The following is a 12529-nucleotide window of genomic DNA, read 5'->3' on the forward strand; positions in this document are numbered from 1 at the left end:
TCCATTCATAGCCAAGTAATTCTCTAAAGAAACAGACACGGGATGGCAAGTTACTCAAGGGTAATTACTTACCGAAGCTTGTGTGGTAGCTGCCTGTTGAGGGGTGCTTGTGTTTGGAGAGCCTGCCTGTCGACTGGCTGCAATTGTGGCCTGCAAGAAACAATAACCTTTTCTTCCAGAAGCAGGATTTAGCCAAGCAATAGTTCCTTGCCCCACCATTTCCATCCTTCTTGTCCTCAAAAGGCCAAGCACAATGAAATGATCATTAAATTCTGCCTTGGGAATATTAAAAATTTCATCTGTCTGTCTACCATATTTTTAGGCCACTTTTTAGGGTACAAAATCCTCTCAAGGTGGTTCACAAGAAGTAGTACAACAATCATCAGAATAAAAGCCACTGACAGTAATAAAATAGACATAACTCATGAAAAAATATTAAAACAAAAAAGTTGTAGTCAACTATTAGTAGTCCTACAAAAAAAAAAACACAACTTAGGAGGCCAAGAAAAACAATTCAGACAAATGGGAGAACAGATGAGGGTTTCCTGAGTGCTTGCCATGATGTGATTTAACAGATTTTAGTTGGTCTTACATTCCAGAGATGGGGGGCCACTGCAGCAAAGGTCCTCTCCCTTGTACTCACCAACCTGACTGCTCTCAGAGGCAGGCAAGCAAGGGCCCCTGTTGCCAATCTTAAAGGCTAATATGGGTAAAGTAACTTTACTTTAAAAGTATCCTTCAAGTAACTCAGCTCCAAACCATTTAAGGCTTTAAAGTTAAAACCAGCGCTTTCAATTAGGCTCAGAAACAAAATGGCAACCCATGCAGCTGGCACAATATAGGTTTTGCATGAGACACACACACACAATACTCAGGCAGCTGCATTCTGCACCAGATGAAGTTTCTGATCTGTCGTTAAAGCAGCCTCACATAGAGCACATCACAGTAGTCCAGACTGGATGTTAGTATTGCATGAATGACCAAAGAAATGTCAAAATTCTCCAGACAAGCACTCCTGGCCACCACAACCACCTGAGCTTCCCCCGTTAGTGATGCATCCAGGAGGACACCCAAGCTGCACATTTGGTCTTTCAGGGGAAGCACAACACCATTTAAGACCAGATGTAAACCTCCATCCAGAGTAGTTGATTTCCCTACCCACAGCACCTCCATCTTGTCTGGATTAAATCTCAGCTTTTTTGCTCTCACCCATCACAAAACTGCCTTCAAACACCAGTTTAAGAGTTCTACCGCTTCCTTGGGATTAGTACAGCCTTCCCCAACCTGGTGCCTTTCAGAGGTGTTGGACTGCAACCTCCATAATTCCCAACCAATATGTCATTGGCCACATTGGCTAGGAATTATGGGAGTTGCACTCCAAAACATCTAGAGGCCATGACATTAGGGAAGGCTGAATTAATTAAATAATTATATTTATATCCCGCCTTTCTTCCAAGGAGCACAAGGCAGAGTACGTGATCCTTCTCCTCCTCCTCTCCATTTTATTTTCACAATAACGCTGTATGGTAGGTTAGACTGAGAGTCAGCGACTGGCCCAAAGCCACCCAGTGAGCTTCATGGCTGAGTGGGAAAGAGAACCCAGGGATCCAGAGTCCCAGTCCAACACTCTAACCACTACACCACACTGGATTAGTAGATGGAGACAAGAAGTAGAGCCAAGTATCCTCTTCATCCTGATGACACTACAGCCCAAACTCTGGATGACTTCCCCCAGAGCTTTCATGTAGATGTTGAGAAGCATGGGGGACAGGATGGAACTCTTTGGCACCCCATAAGCCAATGGCCATGGGGTGGAACAGAAATTCCAATCCAGCTGTTTCTCACTTCCCCAAGCTGCCCCATTTCAGCCAACTCTTGTCTTTTGACCTATCTGTCTCACCTGCTGGACTGCAGCCAGGCTGTGTAGCTGAGCACTGTTGAGCTGCTGCTGGAGCATAAACTGATGGAAATACTGGGCTGCATTAGGCTGTCGTTGCAGTGCTTGAAGAGCCTACAAGAAAGAAGAAATACAAATGCAGAACACAGAGCACACAGCTTAACATGCCATGGGAATCTGCGGAACTATCACCTACAAAATAAATGAAAGTATATAGAATCTCAACCCCATATAAACAGATCTGGCCACCACACCCGCTGGAGACGCAGCAGGACATTAAGCTAGATGGTTCCAACAATGGCCAGGAGCAGGATATTGGACTAGATTAGATTTTAAGCAGGAATGGCCCACTGTCAATCCATGGGCCATGTCTGGTCCCTCAGCCAATTTTCCTAGTCATCCCCCCCACCCCACCCCAGACTGGAGTGCAAGGCAAAGCACAACCTTTTACCTGCCAAGTGTTTCTCATTTCCTGGGAGGTGCACCTGCAAGGTAAGCAACAGTACCACACCTCCACCCCACCTCAGATAAAGAAAGGTCACTCCAGAGGTATTACCTGGCACCTCCAGATTGACCTCTTCTTTCCTTTAGAGAAGTATGCCTGTTGGTTCAAAAGAAACCTCCAACTCTTACATGCTACATTTTGCCAATTCAATACACTCTGCCAGAACCACAATGTACTACAGAGGCTTTTGGAGCAGCCTCCTGTTTGCTAATGGACAGGCAACATCATGCAATTCTCCCAGCATAGCTTCTTTTCTTGTAGGCGCTCCCTCCCTTTAACTTCTGGGCCAGGCTGAGGGGGTGATCATCTCTCCTGGTCAAGCTGCTGAGGAAAGCAGGAAGTGATGTGATAGCCAGAAGAATCACCCCTTGCTCAAAAAGCAGCCACTGTTCATCTAAATAAAAAAGTAGTATCAAAAGCTATCCTCATTGAGCTGTTAGTTTAGACAATGAGACAACCATTATTGTTATCTCCAAAAGAAAGGATATGAGCTGTTGGATAGCTGGATAAAACAGGAAGAACTATACACTGAACAGTCTGCTGTAGGATGATGTTTGAACCACTGTTTGATCTAATTCAGAGGAAATACCAAACTGAGCATTTGGTCTAGTATACTAGCAAACAGGGTGTTGGAACCTCATGGTCTGATGGATGCCAGGTTCTTCAGCTATAAATGAGTTGGCCATCTTAGCTAGTCATTCTGTGAACCAGGGCAGTTAACCCATCCCAAGAACAATTATAACCCCTCACCTGAACTGCCTGCCGCTCATAGAGGGTCATTTGCGATATCTGAGGGCGAGCACTTCCTCCAGAGCCCGAGTTGCCACTGGCCGAGTTTGAGTTCTGTTCACTTTCCGTCTCCATGATGTCAAGTCCCAAAGTTCTCTGCTTGAAGTTTTGTTTCACGCCCTAGATGAAGGAAATCAGAGGTTACTTTATGTCAAACAGCCACATTTGCCTCTCCCTACATTACAAATTATTTGAATGTTTCCTTCCTAGGCTCACAACTTCACCAAAGTTCTGAAAGTCTGCCCTACAGTACAGAGATAAGTGATAATTAGGATTATGGTTTAAATGGCCATTAAAAATTACACAATTTGATAATCAAAATTTCCCAATTTATAACCGTGTTTCTGTAGCGGTAGAGCAAAGTTAAGAGATCTGACTAGCACTTGAAGACAAGGAAGAAAAGAGCCAAATGTTAATTATTCAATCATTCTTCACTGATGTTTATCAAAGATTTTTCCCGCAAGAAACAAAACGTGGGAAGCGACAAGTCTAAGGGTTTTGTCCCACGCCACGTTCTTACACACAAACAAATTTGAGTTTTATAAGAACCATCTCCTGGCCATGTGGTTGAGTAGCAAAGAGATTTTCTCCAGCAGCAGCTTAGTTATTCTGGTGTGTTATACAAATCTGACAGTATAAACTAATTGCGGCATTTGTAAGGCATAGAGCAGTGTGTGTGTATGCACACATGCATTTCGAGCTGGGACTCCTGGTGATCAGTCTCTACAGCATTAGCCCCTGTGCTCTGTTTCCACTGCAAACCTGGCAGATTAAGCTCTGTGCTTGAAAGCATCATCTAGATATCAGTATCACCATGCCTGAGTGCCCAGCCAGCTGACCCCAAGGGTGAATCCCTGTCCACCTGTCCTATAAAAGCCCTCACCAGACCTGCTACTCAGTTTGAGTCAGTGATTATAGAATCATAGAATAGTAGGGTTGGAAGGGGCCTACAAGGCCATCGAGTCCAACCCCTTGCTCAGTGCAGGAATCCAAGTCAGAGCATCCCTGACAGATGGCTGTCCAGCCTCATCTTGAATGCCTCCAGTGTGGGAGAGCCCACCTCCTCCCTGGGTAATTGGTTCCATTGTCATATTGCTCTAATGTTGGGTGCAAATGCTTCCCATGGAAGTTCCCACTGCTATATTTTTCTACTGATGATTTTCCAGTTTTAAAAGTGCATTGCTTAATGAATTAATTAGTAACATATTAAGTGGCTATAATAAAAGTCAAAGTAAGAGATAGCCTAGCCACTGTGATCGACACTTCGATAACCTCAAGATTAGATTACTGTAATGAACTCTATGTGGGTCTGCCCTTAGGACTGTTTTGAAGCTGCAGATAGTGCAGAATGCAGCAGCTAGGTTACTGACTAGAGTGCCTTATCACAAAAATTATTAAGCTTGTGCTAAAGAATCTACAGTGGCTGCCAGTCTGCTATCAAGCTAGGTTTAAGCTAGATGTTGGTGTTCGTATACAACTCAGGAATAGGTTATTTCAAGAAACACCCCCCCATACCAGAAGTGCAGCGCCTCAGGCCTGGGGACCAAATCTGGCCTCCCTGGGTTCCCCAGATGGCAATGCCCCCTTCCCCCGGCCCCACCCCTTTCCCCCAACCACCAGTCGTTGTCTAGTTTCCTGACATTTGTGCAGTTTTTCCCATTCTGAAATGTTGAAAGGCCTCTCCTAAGTCTTTGTTACTGGCAGTGAGAGCTTTAAGCAAAAATACGCCAATGTTTTTAGCAATGTTGGCCCCGCCCCTTTTGCCTTAAGCCCTACCGGCCACTGGATCGCAGCCCCTGAAAGCTTCTCTGAATTGGAACTCAGCCTCAGGCTGAAAGGGGTTGTGAACCTCTGCCCTACACCAACCACCCAGGCCACTATGATTTTCAGGGGAGGCTGTGGTCCGTGCCACAGCCTACAGATTTCCGTATCTCTGTGGTACTGCCCACCCTGTGGAATGATTTCCCTCTGCAGTACGTCAAGGCTCAACGCAGGTTTTAAGCTTTTACTGAAAACCTATCTTTTACTTTTGCTTTCCCCCAGCCATGAGGCATCTTTGAACCCATCTCTAATATGACACTATTGTATATTATTGTATTATTTTGTAAACTGCTTCAGGAGTTAGGAAAATGAGAAGCGGTAAGTAAATATTGCTAATTTTAAAATATTCAAACACACTTTTCATTTTGAGTTGCTTGAACATAACATTTAAACTTTATAGTAAAGTTAATTTTACTATAAATACAGTAACAGTGAAATTTACTGTTTTTTCCCTCATCCAGTCAGTTTTAACTATTTCTGGCAATTGGAAAAACCTTTCAGGTATAAAAATTAATGGGTCACATTTCTGAAGTTTTGTTTACTAAATTAAGTCAAGCATGCTAAATCAGATCTTCACAGATTTAGTGGAGGGGAAAATCTGATTCAAGACTTTCTGGAAAATCCACACGATTAGTCTGAGCAACTCATCTCTTGCGCAAGGACACTGCCTTGGGTAAAGCTCTTGCCCCCACTCTGGTTTTGACTATGTAGTTTTGTTAAGGACCCTTGATCACTGCTTTGCAACTACACAGTCCTGGATCCTGACTGCCTTGAGCCTGATCCTTGCTGGGACGCAACAGTTCAGGCAGAAAGCCCATGCCCAGTCGATCAGGAAAGACTTTCAGGTAATAAGGCGGATGTGGTGACAGTAGCCAGATCACAGAATCCTAGAATAGTAGGATTGGAAGGGGCCTACAAGACCATCGAGTCCATCCACATATTGTTTCCCCGGTGGCAGAAAAGCCAGTAGGAAGGCCATTTGGTATGTGCAGAATTCCAGCTCCTGAACTGTCTAAATTCTCTACATTTTTAAGTTTGCAGTAAGGTTGGAGTGGTAGTTAATTGACCAAAGATTCCATATAATCAATAATACCCTTCTACAAATTATTTTGTTTCTAATTTTTGTGAACCGCTCAGAGTTCCAGCCAAGCCTCATTGTGATTTAATGCTTCTGCCCTTCAGGGGCAAAAACACACAGCCATAATTCTGCCAAATGTGAAAAAGATGAGCAGGACAGGGTTCTGAAAAGAACATAACATTTCTGTCAAAGCCAGGAAGTCGAGTGCCAACAGTAACAGGTCATGGGCATTATTCTCTGCTGCAGATTGTACAAGAAACCACTGGTCTAGATGTAGCCTAATAAACCACAATATGCAAGTAAAGCTTAGTGACACAAATATCACACTCATTTTCCTAACTGTACATATTTTGAACAGTGTTTAACTATTTTAAGATCAGCTTAAAGTAAAGGAACATATAAACTGAGGGGGAGATAAGACAGTCATTGCATCAGGGCTAGAAAAAATATTTCACATTCTTAAATGTCCAGGTTAAATGTTTAGACAGCTAGGATTTTTCCAGCCTGGCACTGGACTTAAAGGAGAAGACCAATAACATGAAGAGTAAAAACATAACAGTATGACGAACTGTAGCACAGGCAGGCTCATTATTTCTGTGTTGAGCCAAAGAAAGCTTTATACTAAAGAAAAGCCACATGCTCCACCAACTGAATGCAAATTATATCCTCCCTCTTTTGCATATATTGCATAGCTGATATGTATATTTCCAAACTATATTTGCATAGTTTTATTTGAAGCTAGAACTTTACAATTTGTTTAAAATTAGCAGCATTGTGACAGGAACAGAGGAATGAGTGACTGATGGGCAATTATCTTTTTTTACCAAATCATACCATTACCAGCTCCCTTATTCACAAGTCTTTCTGGTCTATTCCAAAGGAAAGTCTCAGCCTAGCTCTATAGCACCCATGGCTTTTTGAACTCAGACTGTGAGCTGATGCACATCCTGTTTAAATTCATTACCCAAGTGTGAAGCTCTATAAAAGCTCATCTCTCCATACAGCATAGAGCCTTTTGACATTATCTGTTTCATATGCCTAGCACTAAATATGCTATATTTTATTTATGGAAAAATGCCATTATTTGCCAAGATAGCACATGCACTGCCATTGTGACTTCAATCCAGCTGCAACAATACCCAGATTTGAGAGGTTTAAATGTTTTGGGTTTTTTTTTTAAAGCTATGCACTCTCCCTCTCCAGTGCTGGAGTGCACATCTAAACTAATTGTTTTTAAGGGGACAAACAGCTTTATCATATCTAAGGTTGAATTCATTAATGGAAAAAGGCAGGTTATATAAGTATTAAATATAAATAAGCTGTTTTCCTCACCACCACTATCTCTTATGTACCAACTGGATCTCCATCTGTACTGTCACTGTCTGTAGCATAATTTTGTGAAAGCTGCATGCAATAAAGGCACACATTCAGTTATCTGGATACCCTCATATTTTGGTCCTGTGATTGACCTTTACTCTGATTTGTTTTAGTTCTATTCCTTTAGTGTTCAACTTAGGCTGCAATCTTATGTACTCATTTGGTAATAAGTCTCACTCAAGTCAATAGGGCTTACTTCTAAGTTACATATTTGGAGGATCCTGTGTGATCGTATTTACCAGTTGTGACCAAAACATAATTATAGGGCTGCATTGATTGCAGCACAGAGTGGATTAAAAACAAAGTAAAGCAGATTCTTAAATCCTTAAAATTAAATAGTAATTTAAAAATATTTTAGTTTAAAAGGAAATCTTAATTTAATGGAAACACATGTAAAGTCTACACTTCTCTTATAACTGAATCATGATTATATTAAACCCTTTGAGTTAAAGTACGTTTTTTGTGTAAGAGAAAAAATGGAGGGAGAAATATGACTTAAGGTTAAGCATTAAGTTATACACAATAAATTATGAGTTGTATTTATCATGAGCCTCCTACTGCATGCAAGGACTAGCAAGCGATAAAGGCCATCCTGTATCTCACCAAGATCATCCAATGAGCCACTAGGTGATCTCTTGTTCCTTTTTTATATCCTCTGAGCTCTCTAGTGGCCTGATTCATACTAAGGCAGAATTTAGCATTATGTGCATGAGCATGAATGTGCTCATGTGAAGCGCTGGACTCCCCTCCCCTCCCCTCCCCTCCCCTCCCTCGGCATGGCTGACAGGAAGAACAGACTAATAATTTTTACATCAACCCTGTAAGGTAGCTAACTATCCTTATCCTGATTATTTTCTTCATAATTTGGCCAATGGTTCAAGAAGTGTACAAGGCATAAAACATGGCCTATTGTTATGGCCACATTGCTCCAAGGGCTGGGAGGCAAAAATTGATATTGGGTAGCTTACGACAACCCCAGAATGTAATTAGTCCACAGTTGTCACAAATGGGAAGTGAATCCCATGACAAACCTCAAAACACAGGTACAGCAGACCATTCAAGGAAGTGAATCAAACCAGAGATTTACAACTGAAACCCTAATATGGATAATACAGTCAAAGAATTAAACACATTGAGAACATTTATATATTTTACAGAAAGGGAAGACCCAAAATATTTGATGGGATGCGACTTCTCCCCCTACACATACACAATTACACATACAGGATGCTACCCCTTTTCCAACACAGTGATTTCTGTTGCTACAGCCTGCTCAATTGCCAATTCACTCTTCAGAAGCAAGCTGTATCAGGGAAACTCCAATCTATCAAGCATGAGCTACATGACCTGTATGGAGTTCATTTATTGAATGAATACAGGAATTTTGAGGTCGTATCTTTAAGAATACACAATGTATTTTCACCAAAGAAGTAGAGCCATGCAATATAATTTAATGCCAAAAATTCAAGTAACAAAAGCAGAAGCTGAAGGCATGTATTGGCAGGGTACAAATGTAATTGAATGGGTGACTCTCACATCTCAATGTAAAATTTGGTAATTACTAACACACAGCAATTTTTAAGTGGATCTCGTCCATGAAATGTGGCCTAATTATAGCCCTCACAAGAGAGATTATCAACGTCAAATTTCATACTGATAAAATGAAGACAATGCATTGAATTCAAAATCTGTCTCCTGCTGATAGATGCACTCGTTCCGTTTGCAGGAGCCTTATAAACCAGTGGAGCAATCCCACTGGCAGAATGAAGGAAAATCTTTGTGGATTCCCCTCTCCTTGCAGTCCCTGCTCCCACCTGATCTACTTTGGAAAGTTGAGGGACCTTTCAGAACAGTAAGGGAGGTGGTGCTGGGAGGACATAGTACTGGAGGAAAGCAGTGATCACATTCTGAGTAGAACTCCACTCAGGGAATTCACCCATCAACGGAAAAGAAGCTGAGTTCATCCCATAATATCTTATTAAGAATAGAATGTTCAAACTTTATACTGGTAGAATGCTGAAAAACGAAGACACCTTAACTATAGAGTTGCTCCTGCAGCTCCATAATTACAGAAAGGTATCAATCAACTAAAATGCACAGTAACATTTCTGCTCACCTTAATTTTTTATTTTTAAAAAGGTATTTGTTAATACTGCTTTTAGAGAATTTAGGATAGCGTGAACTCTTAGTTGAGTCAAAGAAAATAAAAAAAGAGTACACTAGATACTAATCCTTGCTCTGGGAATACAAAAGATCAGTACATACACACTTCTGCCCGCTATCGCTACCTTGACACTATTACAATCCCAAGAAGAAAATTATTTTGGAGTAAAATGAAGATCCGCAAATCTCAGAAAATTAACCAGGCTGCCTTAGAAAATAACGGACACTAAGGGTGTAATGCTATGCATGTTAGACAGAACAAAGTCCTACAACTCCCAGCATTCCCCAGCTTGGAGAATGCTATCTCCAGGCTGATATCTGGAGGTCCACAAGCTGCCCTCTGCTACACAGAAAAGACTGTTGGTTGATTCATCAATTAGACACCTTCTACTTGAATCCAAGTTTAGATTTCTGTTTAGCCTTGGGCTCAGGGTTAAAATGTTTAAGCAGGATTGTTTCGGAGGCTTGTTTCAAACTCTGCAACCAGATTTTAGACCTCATTGTCCACTCCCTCAAAGGATTACAATCCACAAGGGAAAGAAAATCTGTGTGAAAAAAGGCCAGTTGCCTCAGAGACTGCAGTTGAACCAAACAACAAGAGTAACTTTAGAACTGGTGTAGTAACACACTAAGAGTGCAATCCTATGGGGATAGGCGGCCGCCTCTGAACTCCCTATCCAATGCAGGGCTGGAGAACTGCAGAGGGGATCGTTCCCTCTGCATTTCTCCTGCCCTGCATTTGCAGCTTGACAGCTGATTTTGGCTGTCTAGCCATGGGAAGGTGGAGAAGGGGAGGAGGCTGCTGGACAACACGTAGGATATGTCATACTGGCATTTCTGCCTTCTCTGCCCCAGAACACCACATTTTGGCCACTCTGTGCTCCTCTTCTGAGCACAGAGCATGGGGCTGTTCCACTCTGCCTCACAGGCAGCGCGGAAGAGGGGGAAGGTCGGTTCTCCAGGAACTGACCTCGAAGCGCGGGCTCTGAGGTCAGTTCCCAGAAAACCCCATATACTATGGCCATCTAGCCGCTGACTAGTGGCCATAGGATTGCTCCCTCCAGCTATGAGCCAGGAAGCCCCTGGTTCAGATTTCACCTCTGCCAGCCACTCACTAAAAGGTCTTCACCCCATCTGCAATGTAGGGATTATAATACTAGCCTGTCTTTCAAGGCTACTGTAGATACATTATTTCAGTAAAGTGGTTTTAACATCTGAAACATGCTATACAAGGAAGCATGTTATATCTTGAAGCAACTTTGTTTATAGCAAGTTCATTCTTATTACCCATAGCTGGTATGAAGGGCAAAAAAACAGATGCCTCTCCTTAAATCTGTAGCTTCTGGTACAAGGAACTGCATATTTTGAGATATACATATGCATCAATCCTTTACGTTACATTTACTGTGGTTTAATACTAGCATAGCCCTGCAAACATGGCTGTCACATAAACGTGTGTAGCCACACTTAGACAGCACATTTCATGTGCTCTAAGTGTTTCACATAGGTAATCGCAGTAAATGTAAAGTAGGCCTGTATTATTATTCCCATATCGCAGGGGAGAAGTGTGAAACAAAACCTAAATATAAAGTATTACCAAAGCCGCTGAAAACATGAGAGGAACCGCAACAAGTCATCTCCAAGGCTTATGAAGAGGCCAGTATCAGTCAGAACAGCAGGCAGCCAGAGGAAAGGAAGCAGAGTTTCAAAGACAACGTGGAGAGAGAAGAAGACTGAACAGACCCAGACAGGAAAAGCAAACTCTTCAAGTGCGTGCCTGTCAGGGAGAAGAGCCTCCTGCCGGATTACGTTCGTAGGACTACCCTGAAGACGCTGCACAACTGAAGTATGAATACGACAAACACGTGTTTATAAAGGTAATCAAGGGAACCAGGGTGGGCTGCTGCCCCCTGCAGAGTGCGCCCATGGTGCCAAACCTGGGTTTACGCTGCCTACGGTGTGCTACTTCCCAATCAGAGGGGCGGGGAGAGAAAGAAGTGGCCCGACGGCTGGTAAGAGGCCCAATGACAAACTAATGGGCAGAGACTGCGGGGGGCGAGGGTGAAACGGAGCCGGCCGCCACGGCGGCAGGAGGGGAGGCTGACTGCTCGCCTTCCCCTGCGGAGCTGGTCCCGGGCAGGCGGCACTTGCTTACCTGCAGTTCCAGCTAGGCCCAGCTTGTGCCCCGAGGGGGGCGCGCCTCATGGGGGAGCAGCAGCGAACCAGACGGGCCCCCACGGGAGACGGAGAGGGAAGCAGAGGGGGCGGAGCCGGGCCAGCGGGCAGCGGCGGAGGGCGGCAGGCGAGGGGAGGGGAGGGGCCGGCAGGCAGCAACCGCGCCCCTCGGCGGGCCTCCCTCCTTGAGGGCCAGTTCCACTTTCCTCTCACACGACGCGAAGCCGCGGCCAGCTCCGCCTCACTGCTACCGCCGAGTGTTTAATTTCTTTGGCCGCGGGCCTCCCCCTCCTCTTTCACCCTTTCTCTCCTCTTTCCACTTCCTGCCAGAGGGGGCGCCACAGGGCCGCTCTTCCGGGGCACATGACCACCCTCCTCGCCTCGCCGAGGTTTGCAGTTGCCATGGAGATTGGAGAGCAGGCCCCGCCGGGCCTAACAAGCCCGCCCGGCGGTAGCGAGGGCAACTCTGCTCACCGATGTACTCCGTCGTATTTAGTGAGGCTTGTTTCCGGGACCGAGTAATCGCGATGGCCCGGGCGCAAAGGACTCAGGGCGTCACTCTCGTTTTCCTTGCAGGCTCACCACCACCACCCGACCCCTAACAGCTGGAATGGGGAAATTTTCTTTGCTTGTTGAATTTCTGCCTATTGAATAGCTCTTAAAGACACACGAACCCCGCAAGAAAGAAAGGGAGCAGCCTTACCTCGGCTATCCCAAGAAAGAA

The 12529-nt window shown here is 44.0% G+C and overlaps 1 protein-coding gene across 2 annotated transcripts in view; it reads right to left on the reverse strand.

Annotated features, from left to right (window-relative positions):
* The window catches only part of PHC1 (polyhomeotic homolog 1), a 45888-nt gene extending 33705 nt beyond the window's left edge, over positions 1-12183 (reverse strand). The window contains exons 1-4 of one of the 2 annotated variants that reach the window (XM_084835489.1): positions 11786-12183; positions 3153-3311; positions 1901-2011; positions 73-150 (exon numbers count right to left, since the gene is read on the reverse strand). In XM_084835489.1, the coding sequence (XP_084691615.1) occupies positions 73-150; positions 1901-2011; positions 3153-3266 (303 nt within the window). In that variant the 5' untranslated portion in view covers positions 3267-3311; positions 11786-12183. The remainder of the gene's footprint in view (positions 1-72; positions 151-1900; positions 2012-3152; positions 3312-11785) is intronic. The other variant, XM_084835488.1, reaches the window with a different exon arrangement.
* Positions 12184-12529: the final 346 nt, after the last annotated feature.

This window comes from Heloderma suspectum, chromosome 2, assembly GCF_057233095.1.
Source record: "Heloderma suspectum isolate Gila_16-S chromosome 2, 16-S_ref, whole genome shotgun sequence".
Taxonomy (NCBI): domain Eukaryota; kingdom Metazoa; phylum Chordata; class Lepidosauria; order Squamata; family Helodermatidae; genus Heloderma; species Heloderma suspectum.